This window comes from Festucalex cinctus, chromosome 21, assembly GCF_051991245.1.
Source record: "Festucalex cinctus isolate MCC-2025b chromosome 21, RoL_Fcin_1.0, whole genome shotgun sequence".
Lineage (NCBI taxonomy): Eukaryota > Metazoa > Chordata > Actinopteri > Syngnathiformes > Syngnathidae > Festucalex > Festucalex cinctus.
Genome location: NC_135431.1, coordinates 3,593,600 through 3,609,963, shown reverse-complemented (window position 1 = coordinate 3,609,963; position 16,364 = coordinate 3,593,600). Strand labels below are relative to the sequence as shown.

Below are 16,364 nucleotides of genomic sequence, written 5' to 3'. Positions count from 1 at the left end.
TATATATATATATATATATATATATATATATATATATATATATATATATATATATATATATATATATATATATATATATATATATATATATATATATATATATATATATTTATTTATTTTTATTAATTGGACTTTTCACGAGCGGCATGATTGCCTTGATTGATGTCATGTGGGGAGGGTCAAAGTATGCAACCTTACGGTATGTGTGCATACAAGATAAGGCGTGACGGAAAAAAAAATATTCACTCACGCTCCATTAATGGCCCTCTTAGCCAGTAGGAAAAAAAAAATATCGCAAGTTGCGCACAGTTATGAGATGAATGCGGAAGATAATCATGATTTTGTCTCGCTTTTGGAATCAGAATTCACACGGAGACGTCATCGCTTGCAATAATGAAGATTCATTGGTCCTCTTCCAGTTTATATTCTGTTCGTTATTCATCATGGCAGTGTCCGGTGTGACTTTTGTCATTCAAAAATGAGCATAGTTATGTTTTTGTATTGAGAAAAAGAAAAAAAAAAACTCCCAAACTGCAGTAGCTCTCTTACCGTCTGATGTGTGCTTCTTTCAACTCCAATTTCTCCTGACGCAGCATGCAGTGTTATAAATCGCAGACAGGACACAAATCCTTTGTCATCTCTTGTAAATCTTCACGAGTGGATTTCATTGGTCGATGTCTGGCGGATGCTGCAATATGGAGAGCACAAAGAAAAAGTTAAAAAATAAAATAAAATAAAAAGTGTGGGAATAAAATGTCATTTGATGCACAAGAAAATTGGATTAATTAATTTTATTTTTATTATTATTATTATGATTATTAATTCAATATCTGGTGTAATAACCTTGTTTATTGATTGATTGAATTTTTATTTTTTTAATTTATTATTATTATTATTATTATTAATTCAATCTCTGGTAAAATAACCTTATTTATTGACTGATTGAATTATGTTTTATTTTATTATCTGTTCTTATTGCTGCTGGAAATGTCAATTTCCCAGAGGGAGCCATCCCAAAGGGATCAATAAAGTCAAGTCTAAGTCTATGTCTAACGTCTAAAAAAACTGTCATACTTCATTTTTCTAGTAATATTACTCGTAAAAATAACCATTTTTGTTCTCCTAATATTACAACAACATCAAAAAGATAATACAAAAGTTTTAATATTGTGAAATAAAAGTGTAAATTTGTGGAACAATAAAAAAAAAGGTAATTTTACAAAAGAAGGAGATAATTTTACAAAGAAAAATGTCATTTTGCAAGAAAAAAAAAGAGGTAATAGCCTAATTGGGGGAAATTGTAAAATTGTACGTAAGAGGCACACGCCGGCTGTAATTTCATTTGCGTCCTTCCGACGAACGAGCTACAAGCTCCTCCATTTTCCTCTGATTGCATCACTGATGATTTCGCCCACTCGCGGCAGCCGCTCCTTAACCGGCTCGTCTAATTGTCCAGTCCCGCCAAAACGCTGAAACCTTCCGGCAGCAATGAAAGCGCAACTTTGTTATAAATAATTGAAGAGCCGTTAAAACATATTTGAAGAGATTATTATTTGTAGTGAATTGACTTACGAGTTGAATCTGTTGCGCCGTAACTCAAAACATCCGACTCAAATCATAGTTCCCCACTGAAATGAATAGAAAGTCCATTAATCGGTTCCAACAAGAAAAACAGAAGAAAAATCACTAACTGTTGGACTTTATAAAAACATTCCGTAACATATAGCTAGTTAATTCTAGCTAATTCTATGGAGGACCAAAACTGAGATCTGAGAGCTCAGTGCTGCCTGGTGGAGTGTTGTGGCACAATGTGGTACTACACTAAGGATGTGCAATTCCAAATGTGGACGTGCTTTTGTCTACTGTAAAAGAAGCAAATGGCCGCCTGCCGCTAATCACCAATTTAGCTGATTTAGCTTTCCCACAACTTTCAACTCTCTTGTGGGACGAGTGAACTTTTTTTCCGGAGGACAATCTCGTTTCCGCAGCTAATCAAAGGCGTTTTCTCTCGCCTAACAACAACAAAGGGTAACTTAGCGGAAAGGTTGAGGAAAAGACGTCATGACGAGTTTGTACAAAGCGCACGAAAGGGCAGCGACGCTCCGCAATTTGGCTCGATAAAAAGCGTCGACCCGCCCGCGTTGGCAGAATGCGAATTTGCATTTAAGTGGCTTAATCGCTTTAGCGGGTTTACCTCGCCTCACCTCCCTAACCCATCCCACCCTTCCTCACCCCCCCTGCCCTTCATCGCATCAACGCTCGCCGTAATGTGCTCAAATTAGAATACAACGGAAGAAAGAAAAGCTGCCTCCTAATTATTAGCGCGCCGCGTTGGGAGTTTGCGGCATGAATAATTCAACGTCCGCGTCTCATTAGCTGCGCTGACAACATCTTATCAAATAGATGATCTGATAGCCAACTATAAATATTACTGTCGGATTTTGGTTTCGTTTCAAGTAGAGAGCGATCGTATTTAGAAATCGTTACTTGTAAATATTCTTCGGACAAATGATTTGCATCAACATGCCTCGAAACGTAGCAATGCAATCCAAATTCGAGCTACTTGCGTATCAAATCAAATGTCTATAAAATGACATTTATAAATAACAAAATTTAATAAATAAAGAATTTAAAAAATAATAATAAAAAAATCAAATAAAATGAAATGCCATTAATTCATTCCAGTCCAAAAAAAATGTTTTGTTACATGCTTCTAATTAATACAAAAAATATATATATATACCACAATATATAACGAGACTAAGTGCAATTTCTGGAGAAATTGCGTGGGAACGCTGAAAGCAAATTGAGAGATAAATTGTGAAATTATAACCTCCGTCCACTGTCTCTGGTGAGTATAACATATTTTTTCGTTGTCGTGTTTTTATATAGAATAAATATTAAATGTGGTGGGCTAGAACATATTAATGCCAGCATCCATTCCTTTTAAAAAGCAAATATGATTTGGAATACACCACCTTGTTGTTGGCAAAATATCTATCATAGGCTAAATTGAGACACCAAAGCAAAGGCTCCAGCTTCCTTTGTTTCAATGGTCTGAATCATATTGCATTATGCCACTCTGGAGCACTTTGCGCTAATGAAAAAGTGTCTTGTTAGGACGTGATGGATAGACAGGGCGCAACCTCTGGGGGTGTTTCTGGCATGGTTCTAAACAACGACGACAAAAAAGGGAATTTCCACCGTCAGGTCCACTCTGGCCAAAAAAAGTCGTCATAAAAAATAAATAAATAAATAAATAAAAAAGCCTGGATATGTGATTGATGTTACTGAACCGTGTACCTGCAGGTGATGTACATCCTTCCTTGAGAAAGGCCTCGTTTTGCACCACAGGAACTTTACTGATGATGAAATCTGCAAAATATGCATAATTTACTTTCTAATTGTTCATTCGCAGTGTATATCAGTGTTTAGCATCTGTTTGAATATTTCACACTGCATAAACTGATAGCCAAATCCTGTTGTAGCTATGATAGGATCTTTTTTTTTTTTTTTTGGTCTAAAAATATGCTAATTATCTTTCCTGTGTATCACCAACTCTTGAGCTCTCGACTTTAAAGTGAAAATATTTGGCAGCTTTGCTTTTACTTACTGGCACTTTCATAATACATTTTGATAGAATTTCCGGGAAGGGAGATGCTAAATATCACGCACCTACCCTCCACTAGCGTATTTATTTTTGATTAAAAACACCTCTTACGGTCCAAAACACCTACATAACTGTTAAAACAACACTGAATGATAAGCTACAAATGTGAAAAGTTGAATTCTAACTCACAGGCGATGACATTTTACACTTCCGTGTTTACATCCGCCCGCGCAAAGATTTCTCGTCGGTGATTGGTCCAATTCTGAACCGGCGAAATTATTCACGCTCATTGGTGGAAGAAGGTTCGTCGGTGATTGGTCCAATTCTGAACCGGCGAAATTATTCACGCTTATTGGTGGAAGAAGGTTGCAGTCCGCAGCGTTACTGCAAAGTCAGCAAAATACAGGTTGTCAGAAGTGGGATTCGAACCCACGCCTACAGAGTAGACTACGACCTGAACGTAGCGCCTTAGACCGCTCGGCCATCCTGACATGTTGCCCGTTTCACTTCAAATGCTTTATTTTATCAGGTAATAAATAAAAAAAAAAAAAATTAAAAATAAAAAACGCTATTTTGCTGTGCTGTGTGCATACTATAGACCTCTGGGTCGCAAACTTTTTATGCCAAGTGCAACCTGGGGAAAAAAAGTGTTGACTTAGTTTTTTTAATGATTTTTTTTGCTGTCAAATACAACACAGTCAAAGGAGTATTACATCAAATACGTGACAGCAAAGTTCAAATTATAGATATAAAATGAGCAATTATTGTAGTAGTACGATTAAAAAATATTAACTACAAATGTGCAGTCGTTTCATCCATTTGGGTTCTTGCGTTGACCCTCCATATTCTTCCAAAGGATGTGACTACCCTCTTGTGGAGAAGATGTTAATTACATCATCACAATGACATTAAAATAGTTCTTTATTTTTTAATCTACATTAATCTTTATGTTCCTGATATTTTGATTGTTATTTTGTTGAATAAGAGTAAACTAATTAATTAGTAAGATTGACCTAAATTAAATGCAGCGGATGCAGGTTAAAAATCTATTTTACCGAGCAACCTCTGATGTCATCACATTGGCGAGGAATACAATACTTAAGTGATGTCCATTAAATAAAAACAATTTTCTACATTAACATTTTATATAGCATTAACATAACATCTTTATTTTTCACTTCACGGGGACTTTTTTTTTTCCATGTTTAAACTGCATAATATAAAATTCACTTTTTACGGCATTTTATTGTGGGTCATTATGGTGATATTTTAGAGATTGTTTTTGGAGGTGGAACTTGATTCGATGTCATTAGTGTAAAACCCCCAAAAATCCGGCTGGATTGGAGAAGGGGGATGTTACCATAGGTGACAAACATGACAACACGTGTCTGGCGGTGTGGGGGGGTGTTGTCTGTCAGACTTGCATCGAGGAGCAGCAAAGAGTAGCAGCAAGGAGGAGGAGGCGAGACGTCAAACAGAGAATCTCCTCCGCCAAGCAGTAAGCCTCCATCATCAGCTCACCATCTTCGTCATCTCCCATTCCAATCAACGAGCTACCAATTTAGCCGCAATTCATCGCCGTTCATTGCACGCACGTCACTCCATTTTGCGTCTTTCGTCTCAAGACGGCCTGCACAATTCACTTTCTCAACACGTACGTGCATTTAACGTGTGGATGTATTTGTATTTACGCGGACTGCTTTTAATGTGGTAGCGCCTGCGTGTGCATGTGTGCGCGTGCGCGTATGTGTGCAGTACAGGTGCGCGCATTCGCAAAATTTCAAATTGGAGTGTTGTGGTTGATAGTTTGTACAACTGCACTGCACCGTACTGAGCGTTGTTCCTAATATTGTGACTCGCTCGTGTGGCCATCTATAACAATTAACATTTGTTCAGTGCTGGACGGACTCTTTATTATTATACATTCATTTAACTTCATATGAATAAGTCGATTTGTACAATTTTGATTTTTGGTTGTTTAGCTGTAAAGCAGGGAGTAAATAATATTTATCTTTCATGCAGACAAAGAAACCATTAGAGGTTTTTTTTTATTTATTTTTTATTCATTTACTTATCTTTAAAGAACAATCTGCTTGATCAAATAAATCATTAAGTTAAATCCTTTTTATCTATTCTACACTATAGCATTAATGGGATACTTTACTTATTTAGCCATTTTTGGCAGTCAAACATTCATATTTTGCCAATAATAAATTGGATATTTTCATTATTTTTCATGTACAATTAATACCTTTAAAAACACATTTTACAACTTTCTGTCGACTGAAAATGACATCACAAGGGCTCGGGTAACCAATCACAGCTCACCTGTTTTCTAGGTTTGGTCATGTGACATTCACAAGCTGAGCTGTGATTGGTTACTCGAACTCTTGTGATGTCATTTTCAGTCGACAGCAAGTTGCAAAATGTGTTTTTAAAGGTACTAAATTGTACATGAAAAATAATGAAAATATCACATTTATTATAGGCAAAATATTCATGTTTGACTGACACAAAAGCCAGTGCATGTAAGGTGTGGACTTTATTTTGCTCTTTGCAGAAGATAAAGAATATGACAGTGAGTACTATTATACTATCTGTCGTGATGCTGTGACTAGTCAGGTGTCCCTAATGAAGTGTCCTGCTGGAGATCAAACTCATCATCATTGTCATCACGCTGCGATCTTGTCGCCACAGACGAATGGAGCACGGCTTGTACTAGCATGAGAGGAAGCCCTCCAGCCGCATTTGTCGTATGAGGACGCCTCGTCCCCGCAGCTGCCGGCTGTGGCGTAAGTACCGCGAAAACGCAACAATGAGCTGCCACAGGCTATCAACGCTTTTGTGGATTTATTAAAAAAAATAAAAAATAGGTATTGAATTGGCTTTGAAGCAGCGGAAGCAAATTAGTAATTGTCGTGTGTCAAAGGTTAGAGGTCAGTGTGTGAGGAAACAACGGCGGTGAGGAGCGCACACGCGTGCGAGCGAGCGCCATGGGCTGCGGCGGCAGCAGGACGGACGCTGTGGAGCCTCGCTACCTGGAGAGCTGGACCAAAGAGACCGAGTCCACGTGGCTGACCGGCACCGACACCGACATCCCACTCTCGTCCATCCACAGCATCCCGTCCGACGGCCCCGAGGTCTGCTTCGCTTCCGAGAAAAAACACAGTCCCGGTAAGGAGACGACACGGTTAAAATACTATATGGATGTAGCGATATCAAAACATCCCAATACGATATGATCACAATATAAAGGTCCCGATACGATAATGATCACGATATTGTGGAGAGGTTGGCGGTACAAAGAAGGACACAATATTGTAAAAAATGAACTCATACTAAAAAAAAATAAAAAAATAAAAAAATAAACAAAACCATTGTGCTTTTGTACATTACAACAAAGCATATAAACAACCTACAATCTCTAATAACACTTAATATTGAGGCACTTCCTTGCTAATGCACGCACATAATACACAATAATATTATGTGCCCCTTCATCTGACCATTAGCATGGATTTTAAACATGTAAGGGCCAAAACATGCCTTGTGAAAATTAAACTGCACTAAAAAAAAATAATAATAAAAAAATAATATATATATTTTTTTAAAACAGCCACCAGAAGGTGCTAGAACTGCACAAATGGAAATCAACCTGATTTTTTATTTTTTATTTTTTTTTAAACAGATGTTCTGCTTTTAATATTGTGACACGACGAAATATTGTGGCGGTTTTAATATCGCGTTATCACGATATTGCCGGTATCGCTACATCCCTATTACCCTATTAAATATGTGGAAACATCCAAAGTACAACATGTGAGTTTGTTCAAGAAAATATTCCAGTCACATAAAAGTGAGGAACTTATTGAAAATGTGATTTTCTGGAAAATGGGACTTTTTATGCAAACATACCATTTTTTTTTCTCCCTCAAAATTAGTGATCCAAGCAAGGATTAGGGAGCCCATTTTGGATGGGTTTTTTTTTCATTTTTTTGTGGTGATCAGTTAGGTATCTGCAGTAAGATTCTTCCATAGCAAAGTCATCTGAATGATTCATTTATGCAACATCAAAAATTTGGGTTGTTTTCCTAACCCAATCACTGGGTAGCTATGGATTTTGAGTTACTTGAGTTAGTTTTATGAGTTTGGATATTTCTTTTGTGCACTGTGAAAGAAAAACCGTCTTCCCGAAATGGATTTTTTGCTGTGCTTTGAAGCCCGGAGGCGATGAATGGACAAATCGGGCACAATAGGCGACATGAAAAGAGCTCACTTGGCTCTCATGGCAACACACGCAAAAACACGCACCTCACATGTTGAAGCAACACAGCCATACGCAACCAGATTGATGCATTCGCCGTAGATTCATCTCGTGGCTGTCCGTGTTATGTTCCAGCTCCCGATTTCTTCGAGGACGGGATTCCGCCTCCCACTCAAGCGTACCTCAAAGTGTGCTCGACGGCGTCGGAAGCGAGCCTCAGCGACGTGAAGCCGAGCAGCGGCGGCGGCGGCGGCTCCGACACGCCGGCCTCTCCGGAGCAGGAGGGGGCGCCGCTGTCCTCGGCCACCACCGTGCAGCGCACCAGTGTCTTGCATACTGAAGAGATTGTGAGTGACACCAGCTACCACGCAAGACATAACGTAGTATCATTTAAAGTACAGTGAGGAACAATGGGTGTGCTTTTAAACATATGTCCAACTTTTACGGAATTGTCACAACATTTTTAAACATACTATAACTATAAAGCAGTGCCAGGGGGAATAAATGACTTGTTTTTATGTTAAAGCATGAGAAACAATCAAATATTTCTGAAGATGTCTAGATTTTAAACGGGAGTAAGCAATAATTAGAGTAGGACTACACTAGGACGACAAAGTAAAGATACAACAACAACAACAACCAGGTCAGAATTAGCTAAAGCTAAGCTAATAAATGTTACGCTAACTACTCGGTCGACAAAGTGGGGGGAAGAAAATGTCATAATTAGCTCAAGCTAAGCTAATAAATGGCATACTAAATACTAGGACGACAAAGTGAAAAAAAAATACAAGGTCGGAATTAACTAAAGCTAAGCTAATAAATGTCATTCTGAATACTAGGGCAACAAAGTTAAGAAAACATGGTCAGAAGCTAATACTAAGCTAATAAATGTCATGCTACTAGGACGACAATGAAAAAAAACAATGTCACAAATAGCTAAAGATAAGCTAATAAATGTCATGCTGAATACTAGGGCAACAAAGTTAAGAAAACATGGTCAGAAGCTAATGCTAAGCTAGTAAATGTCATGCTAAATACTTGGACAACAAAGTGAAAAAAACAAGGTCAGAATTATCTAAAGCTAATAAATGTCATGCTACTGGGACAACAATGAAAAAAATAATTAGAATTAGCTAAAGCTAAGTTAACTCATTCACTGCCATTGACGGAAAAATAGGTCAAATGATGCATTTTTTTGCTGGTCTGGCAATGAATGTGTTAATAAATGTCACGCTAAATCAAACCCAATGCTAACATTAACACCAATGCTAGTGCTAACACAACGCAAGCGGTATCTGGCTTGCGCAAGAGTCCTCTTGCTCGACCGAATTTGGATTTAGTTGCTGTCATTTTGTTTGTTGTCGTGTCGTCCACAACAGACAAAATGGCAGGACAACCGCAAGTCCACCAAGCAGGTGACCATCACGGTGACGCAGAGCATCCACCAGGTGGACAAGAAGGGCAAGGTCAAGAAGTCGCTGACCACCTACGAGGTGATGAAGCCCGCCGAGGCCGTCAAACAGGTGGCGGCGCTCAACACCTGAAGTTGCGTGGCGTTAAAATTGTGTCGATTTTCACAGTAGGTCATCGCTGTGCTTTATTGTCTTTTTGCACATGTTCAAAATGTATTACTTGGTCAGAGACGATGTCAAAAGAAAATGGGAAGTCAAGTACTTTATATGTCTTTCAAAACACAACAAAACAACATAAAATCAAATTACTGCTCATAAAGCACAAAATCAAATGAAGAGCATTCATCTGTTTATTTTTCACTGGTATTTGCAATCGAATGAAAAGCATGTCTCCATTTTTTATTTTTTATTTTTTATTTGTACTGAGGATAAGCAGAACAGAAAATGACTGAACGGATGATCTGGGATTAGGCCACGCCCCCAAAAAATGGAGACATATTTTTCATTGGACAGCACTAAATATATATTTGAACACTTAATGTGTCAATTGCAAGATCAAAATTTAAACAGCAGAGGTGTGCAGAATATTTTATTAACGTCAGTGACATTCACATTTCTTTTCTTTTTTTTATTATTATATTCGATGACTAAAAAATATATTCTGCTTTTTTTTCCCTATTTGAGTTTCTTCGCTGACTGGCTGGGAGAAATGTCACGTTTCTACCCCTTAAAGTGAGGCGCCTATTTTGGCTCAAGTTAGCCAAACATTGTTCTTCACATGCTAAAGGGCTAGCATAGCCAAACCATAGCCGTGCGTATTAAATCAGTGTTTTTTTGGATCGCTGTGTAGGACGAGTGAAATGTACATTTTCAGTGTTAGTTTTTGAAAGACGCTTTAAATAACGTGGCACAATCAAGCATTTTTGGAGCAAGCGATTAAACTCACAAATAAATATTTTCTTAGTGATGCTAAAGGGCAAATACGTCGTTTCCACTGTGGCTCAGGAAGGTGAAATTGAGGATTGCACTTTTTACAGTGACGCTTAGTCTGGAGTTTGTTGTTTGTACTAATATGTGTCTTGAGTACTGTCTGGATTTGTGTGTTTTCTAATGACAATAAAAAAGGGTCTCAGTAACACCAGTGTAAAAAGGGAAATTCATTTTCCGTAACAGAAGATCTCAGGTCAGCTCTGAGCAGAGAGTGTGTGGACGTGTTGCTGAGGATCGTAACGTATCTGTCCTGACCGGAAAGATGGCTCCTCGCGCTCCATCCACTCCTCCGTCCGGAAGTCCGGGAAGAAGAACGCTATTTCTCTGCGGGCCGACTCGGTGGAATCTGAAAGAGAGGAGAGCGGAATTTGAGCACAGTAATCATAAACAGCTGCGTGAAAAGAAAAGAAAAGAAAAAATGACTCACATTCATCATCATCATCAAGACTATGATGCTAATATCAACAGTGGTTAAATTTTAAATACGTAACTTCAGCTAATGTTAGCCGCTAGCTTACCACTATTAGCTTCCGTTAACAGTTGTGTGACCAGAACGTTTCGAGAAAAAAATGTTAATTGCTTTTGTTTTTGTCGCAAAAGTTAAGACGGCTACGCTAATGTAAAAAGCAAATTTTAGCTAGCATTAGCCGCTAGCACTTGTCATAACTGGCTACCTTATGGTATGTGGATAAATAACTTGTTTTCAGTCTTGTGCAATAAGAATATTGGAAAAAAATCTATATATAAATCACCTTTGTCATTTATGCGTTAATATCAGTGGTTAACAAAAACATAATTATAGCTTATGCCAAGCACTAGTCGCAACTAGCTAGCTACAATATGAGTGTATTTTTTGTGCGTATTACACTTGTGTGATAGTTAAAACTAACTGAATTGCAAACTTTATTGTTTTAACTAATTCATATGATCTTATTTACACAATAATGATTTAAAAGACTTCGACGTGACTTGTTCTCAATAGTTAAAGGGATACTTGACTCATTTAGCCATTTTCAGCAGTAAAAAGTTAATATTTTGTCAATAATTAATGTGGTAACTTCATTATTTTTCATGTCCAACTAGTACCTTTAAAAAGTAATTTTTCTACTTGCTGTCGAATGATGATGACATCACCTGTGCTCACTTTACTGACCAAACCCAGAAAACAGGTGAGCCATGATTGGCAGTTACCTACTTCCTCAGTACAGGTGATGTCATCATCAGTCGACAGCTAGTAGAAAATGTATTTTTTAAATGTATTAATTGTACATAAAAAAAATAATGAAGTTACCAAATTCATTCTGGGCAAAATATGAACGTTTTCACTGCTGCAAATTGTTCAACGAGTGAAGTATCCCTTTAAAGTAATCCCCACCTGAGCCGTGAGTGGTGTTGCGCGTGTCTGTGAGCCCAAACTGTGCCCGCAGAGAGGCGGGCGAGGTGTATCGGGCTCGGAACACTTTGGTGGGACCCATCAGCTCCCTCCAGTGGCGGATGGCGTCCTCTCGAGCCAAAATGTACGCCCGCATTGGGCCGCTGTGCGGGAAAAAAGAACAAAAAAAAACAAAACTGTGAGTACTGTAAAAGTTATGCTATAAATGTTATGTTCAAGTAGTAACAAGGTGAAAACCATATTGAGTTTTTAGAGCTTTTCAGGTCTTTATTTATTTTGTCTCTTATGGCCATGTGTTGAGATACAAGTGATCCGACTTCTGTGCTTATTGTCGATTACTTAGTCAGTGCCTTGACAGTAGCTGTGAAAGTCTTCTTCATTTGTGTCTACAGATTAAAGAATTGTATTATACTGCCCCCCCGGTGGCCAAGTTGCATACAGCAAGGCCTCGCAGGATCTCGCTTACCTTGACATGAACTCAACAAGTCTTTGGTAGAAGAATCGCCCTGAAAATCAGTATGACAACAATAATGACAAAATAATAATAAAAATACAAACAACAATATGAATGTCATGCTAGAACAGCATCTCTGGTGTTGACATGGCAAACAAAAATCATTATTAGTGGACATCTCTCGTGTCATCAGTGCTAAAATTTTCCTACTGCTTTCCGCGCTCTAGAATAGACATCCTCACATCTATTTAAAAACTTTTTTTAAAAATAATTCTGTCTTGAGCAAGTACATTACTGCTGCTTTGACTCTATACCAGCGAATCAATTTTCCTCAAAGCTGACTCACCATCACATTCACAACAGCAGCTCTTAAGATAAGTGGCCCAACGCCAAAAGCGCCCACAATCGGGATGAATCACTTGCTCTTAACCTTCGCGTCTGCAAAAACAGGCCAACGCTGCCTCGCGTGCTCGCCGGCTGATTGTGTTAATGCAAACAAGCGGGTCCCGCACCGGAATGCTCAGCATAAAACCGCTCCGAGTCGTGTCGTCTCCACACCAGATCTTTGCATCGAACGATGACAAAGTGGTTATCCAGGATACTTTGGTGAAGAGCCTGCAAGATAGATTGTATTAAACACGGTTTTGTTTCTTATCTTTTTTTTTTATTATTATTATTTTTTTACAAAACATAGTGGTAACTTGACTTTCAAGTTTTTTTTTTGTGTGATATAAGCCATCATTTGGTTGATTTTTGGCGGTTGCTGCGGTCTTCACAACATCTGGCCACCATCAGTTAACAATGCTTACTTCGAGAAGAAAGTACAGGTATATTTTATGTTCTGTATTCATATTTTCTGTTTACCAAATATCTGTTTCATATTTATTGGTCACACAAAAGTGAGTGCAAAAAATAAATGGGATGATGCCATAGCAAACTAACCTGGCTGAGAAATTTTTGAGAATGTTATACTTTTAGGAATAAAACATCTGCCTTGTTTTTGATGAACACTTAATACACGGCTGTATTTCAATGTTGGCCATTCTGATGGTATTTGGAGAGTATTTTTTGAGGTGGCATTACTCAACCGATGTTCAAATTAATGAAAGGTACCTCTAGCATGAGAGGATGAGCGACTGCATCTGGTTTGATGACCGCCAGGGTGAGCTGCAGCACTTTGGACAGGCGACAAGCAGTCAGAATCATTGCCTTAAAAAGCAAAAACAAAACAAAACAAAAAAATACAAAAAAAAAAAAAAAAAAAACGAAGGACGCATTCATTTTAAAAGACGCTAATTGTTAGCAAGTCAAGCTAAAAACAACCGTCTTCAGCGCGACCATAGCTTACCGGAAGTCGACTTTGGGGCGTCCCAAAATGCTCGTAGACATTTAAAGAAGGTCGAGGAGTGCCGACATCGTGTCTGTAATATTCAATGTTTTTGTTAATTTTTTTTTTTTTTTTTTTTTGCTGTGTCATGTACAGCCGTCAAAGGTAAGTACAAAATGTATAAATCACAAGTTAGGATGCGAGTGGAGACCTTTTAGTCCGACAGTCAAATGTGTCACAGGAAATGGTCCGTTTTTTATTATGTTCCTCCTTGAAAGGATTTTTAGTTCCTCTTCGATTTTCTTAAAAAATAAAATAAAATAAAATAAAATAAAATAACAGCAACCAAACATTTCTCCATGAAACATAAAAATTACACACACAAAAAACAACCCTGAGCGCACAGCCAACATACACTGACCTGTGCATTACAAGAAAACAATAATCTGTACAACTACTTGTAGCCTACTACTACTACTACAACTACTACTACTACTACTACTACTACTACTACTACTACTACTAATAATAATAATAATAATAATAATAATAATAATAATAATAATAATAATAATAATAATAATAATAATGAATAGATAATTCTAATCAGTAAATAAAACATTTTCAATTAATCTCATGTAAACCACATACTGATTAAAAGAGACTCTTTCATCTGTACAATTAATGCTTGGGTGAAGAGAAATATACGTTGAATGGGAAGAAGATTTTGTGTTGTTATTTGTGTTTTGTGTTGTTATTTTTGTTTGTATTATTATTAGGATTATGGCGTGGCCTAAGGACAATACACCAAGTGCAACATCTTACAAGATTTATGCAACACTTGTGATTGCTGACTTTTTTTTTTTTCCCAAGTAAACCTCTTGGGTTGGCCAAGATGATGACCACTTGAAAGACTTCAAAGCTTTTTCTTTCCACCTTAATGTCTTTGTTTGTTTTGCACCTTTCATCCTTTGCCTTTTTATTTCCCAAACACACTTCAATCTTGCAACTCGTACTCAAGTCAAGTTCACGTTTTATAGGTAGCCAGAAAATTAAGAGAGTGTGAGAGAAGCACCTTTTTTGTCGAGAATCCTGGCAGCTTGCAGCAAACATTAACATGGAGAAACGCTGCTCTGGGAACACAAAGAAAAGGAGCCAAGGAAACAATTATAAAAAAGCAGTTGGCACATTTTCAAAGCAGGGTGAGTTTTTTTGTTTTTTTTCCTCACAACTTTTGACAACTTTGGTTTTATTTGTGATCTGTCGTCAAACTTGGAATATATGCGGTGTCTGACCTCCAATCATTTATTGTATATGCCACTTATTTATCCTGTCATATGAGAGAAGGAATTTTAAATAGTTTTAATTCTTGTATTATGTACTGGAATTACAGTATTAGTATTTGTTAAGGTGGTGAAATGAAGTATTAATATTGATAAAATAACTCATCATTTCATCTGGGCCATTATACTATTTACTCAGTGACTGTGTGAATAATAGCTTTTCAATTCAAATGTTTCAAATTTTGGAAGCAAATTTAGTGAAAATGTGCAAAACAAACATGCCTGTTTTCCGTTTTGTTTTTTTGTTTTTTATTGTTTTGCGAATATTGAAGTGCACATGAGAGGCGACTGTGCCATTAGATGACGTCATGTGAGAGCGTCTATTTGCCACAAGACACTCGGCAACAAAAGATTCATGTTCACGTCTGTTATTGATTCCAGAAATATTTCAATTTATTTGTCCCCCACAAAAGTGATTGCAAAAAATAAATAGAATGTTGCCATAGCAAACTAACCTGACTGAGAAATTTAATAAAAGTGTCTTTTTTTTTGGAGTGCAACTGTGGCCTTGCTTGTTCTTGGGAGCGGGGAAAGACCACTGATCTGAATATATGACAGGATAGCCGATAGGCCGAGACTTTTGAGGTCGCGAGGCCGCCATATTGCTCCTCCCAAGTATCGAAATTGGGGAATATTTGAGACAGTACTTAGTAGAAACAGCATGATTTATGATTTAACGTAAACAAAAGGACTTAAGACATTTTGCAACTTGCCCTAAATACATGTAGTATAAATTATATGTTTAATGATGTTTACAGGAGGAAACTTGTATATTTTTTTTAATTAAAGAATTATAACTGTAATTCAACTAAAGATGCTCTGCCAAATCTATTATTGGGGTTGAAGGAACTGAGCAACAAAAGAAAAAGGGAGTCTTCAAAGCAGCACATTTATTTTATTTTTTACTTGTTAAAAAATAGTCACGACCCCGTTTCCGGCCTTATACTAACTGCCTACGATCTGTATATTATGTCTCATCTGAAGGTAAACCGTACAGTTTATACAGTAGTCTGCTCGCGAGGTGGGAGGAGCAAGATGGCCGCCCTTTGACTTCAAGGCAAGGCAAAGTTATTTGTATAGCACATTTCATACACAAGGCAACTCAATGTGCTTTTCACAAGGAAAGACAACACAAGCATCAACAAACACAGTAAACATACAATTTACAAGTCACAATGACTGCTGTGAAAAGGGTCGTTATAAAAACGAAAGCTACTAGTGACACTTGGGGGGGCGAACAGGCACAGATAACAAAATTCATTTTAATTTTTTGTTTGTTGCTATTTTACTACTTCTCTATATGCAGTTTATGATGATCATAAAATCTCCATTTAAAATGTTCTCCTGGCCCTGTGATTGGTTGATGACCAATGTAAGGGGGTAGCCCCTCCTCCCGCCCCAACGTCAGCTGGGATGTCGGCTTCAGCTCCCCCGCATCCCTAACGAGGATGACTGAAATGAAATATGTCAAGTGCGTGCCAACTGGGGCAAAAGGGCCACACCCCGCTCGAGGCGAGATGCCAGAGGACAAGATGGAGGTATGGGAGTGGGTGAAAGTACCACAAATACGG

General features: G+C 37.7%; 3 protein-coding genes and 1 non-coding gene across 10 annotated transcripts in view; 1 reads left to right on the top strand and 3 right to left on the bottom strand.

Moving 5' to 3' along the window:
- The window catches only part of chrna2b (cholinergic receptor, nicotinic, alpha 2b (neuronal)), a 38,733-nt gene extending 34,898 nt beyond the window's left edge, over positions 1-3,835 (bottom strand). The window contains exons 1-3 of one of the 2 annotated variants that reach the window (XM_077511101.1): positions 3,800-3,835; positions 3,304-3,375; positions 550-688 (exon numbers count right to left, since the gene is read on the bottom strand). The gene's annotated coding sequence lies outside the window, so the exon portion shown is untranslated. Of the gene's footprint in view, positions 1-549; positions 689-3,303; positions 3,376-3,613; positions 3,743-3,799 lie in introns of those variants that run through there. The other variant, XM_077511100.1, reaches the window with a different exon arrangement.
- Positions 3,836-4,018: 183 nt separating this feature from the next.
- trnal-cag (transfer RNA leucine (anticodon CAG)) lies at positions 4,019-4,101 on the bottom strand. The gene has a single exon. It is a non-coding gene; the product is annotated as a tRNA-Leu (tRNA).
- An 862-nt stretch (positions 4,102-4,963) lies between these two features.
- Positions 4,964-10,830, top strand: baalcb (BAALC binder of MAP3K1 and KLF4 b). 4 transcript variants are annotated; one of them, XM_077511315.1, is made up of 5 exons: positions 4,964-5,108; positions 6,308-6,402; positions 6,545-6,784; positions 8,010-8,221; positions 9,254-10,830. In XM_077511315.1, the coding sequence occupies exons 3-5, from the start codon at positions 6,604-6,606 to the stop codon at positions 9,416-9,418; spliced, it is 558 nt and encodes a 185-aa protein (XP_077367441.1). In that variant the 5' UTR covers positions 4,964-5,108; positions 6,308-6,402; positions 6,545-6,603; the 3' UTR covers positions 9,419-10,830. The 4 variants fall into 4 exon arrangements, with proteins under 4 accessions (XP_077367441.1, XP_077367439.1, XP_077367442.1 ...); XM_077511313.1 differs by having other exon boundaries at positions 6,540-6,784; XM_077511316.1 differs by lacking the exon at positions 4,964-5,108 and adding an exon at positions 5,138-5,264.
- Positions 9,863-13,687, bottom strand: nme6 (NME/NM23 nucleoside diphosphate kinase 6). Of its 3 annotated transcripts, XM_077511311.1 has the most exons (7): positions 13,662-13,686; positions 13,472-13,544; positions 13,237-13,332; positions 12,636-12,738; positions 12,136-12,175; positions 11,652-11,812; positions 9,863-10,622 (listed from the first exon to the last, which is right to left on the bottom strand). In XM_077511311.1, exons 3-7 carry the CDS (start codon positions 13,327-13,329, stop codon positions 10,471-10,473), a joined length of 549 nt encoding a protein of 182 aa, XP_077367437.1. In that variant the 5' UTR covers positions 13,330-13,332; positions 13,472-13,544; positions 13,662-13,686; the 3' UTR covers positions 9,863-10,470. The 3 variants fall into 3 exon arrangements, with proteins under 3 accessions (XP_077367437.1, XP_077367436.1, XP_077367438.1); XM_077511310.1 differs by having other exon boundaries at positions 13,472-13,687; XM_077511312.1 differs by having other exon boundaries at positions 13,237-13,298; positions 13,472-13,687.
- Positions 13,688-16,364: the final 2,677 nt, after the last annotated feature.

Bases quoted from the DNA above. Each gene is read 5' to 3' on its own strand.
- baalcb (XM_077511315.1), top strand. From the start codon at position 6,604: ATGGGCTGCGGCGGCAGCAGGACGGACGCTGTGGAGCCTCGCTACCTG. The intron at 6,785-8,009 runs GTAAGGAGACGA...GTTATGTTCCAG, and splicing joins CGAGAAAAAACACAGTCCCG to CTCCCGATTTCTTCGAGGAC. The intron at 8,222-9,253 runs GTGAGTGACACC...CGTCCACAACAG, and splicing joins TCTTGCATACTGAAGAGATT to ACAAAATGGCAGGACAACCG.
- nme6 (XM_077511310.1), bottom strand. From the start codon at position 13,600: ATGACACAGCAAAAAAAAAAAAAAAAAAAAATTAACAAAAACATTGAA. The intron at 13,333-13,471 runs GTAAGCTATGGT...TTGCTTTTTAAG, and splicing joins CGCCCCAAAGTCGACTTCCG to GCAATGATTCTGACTGCTTG. The intron at 12,739-13,236 runs GTACCTTTCATT...TCTATCTTGCAG, and splicing joins CTCATCCTCTCATGCTAGAG to GCTCTTCACCAAAGTATCCT.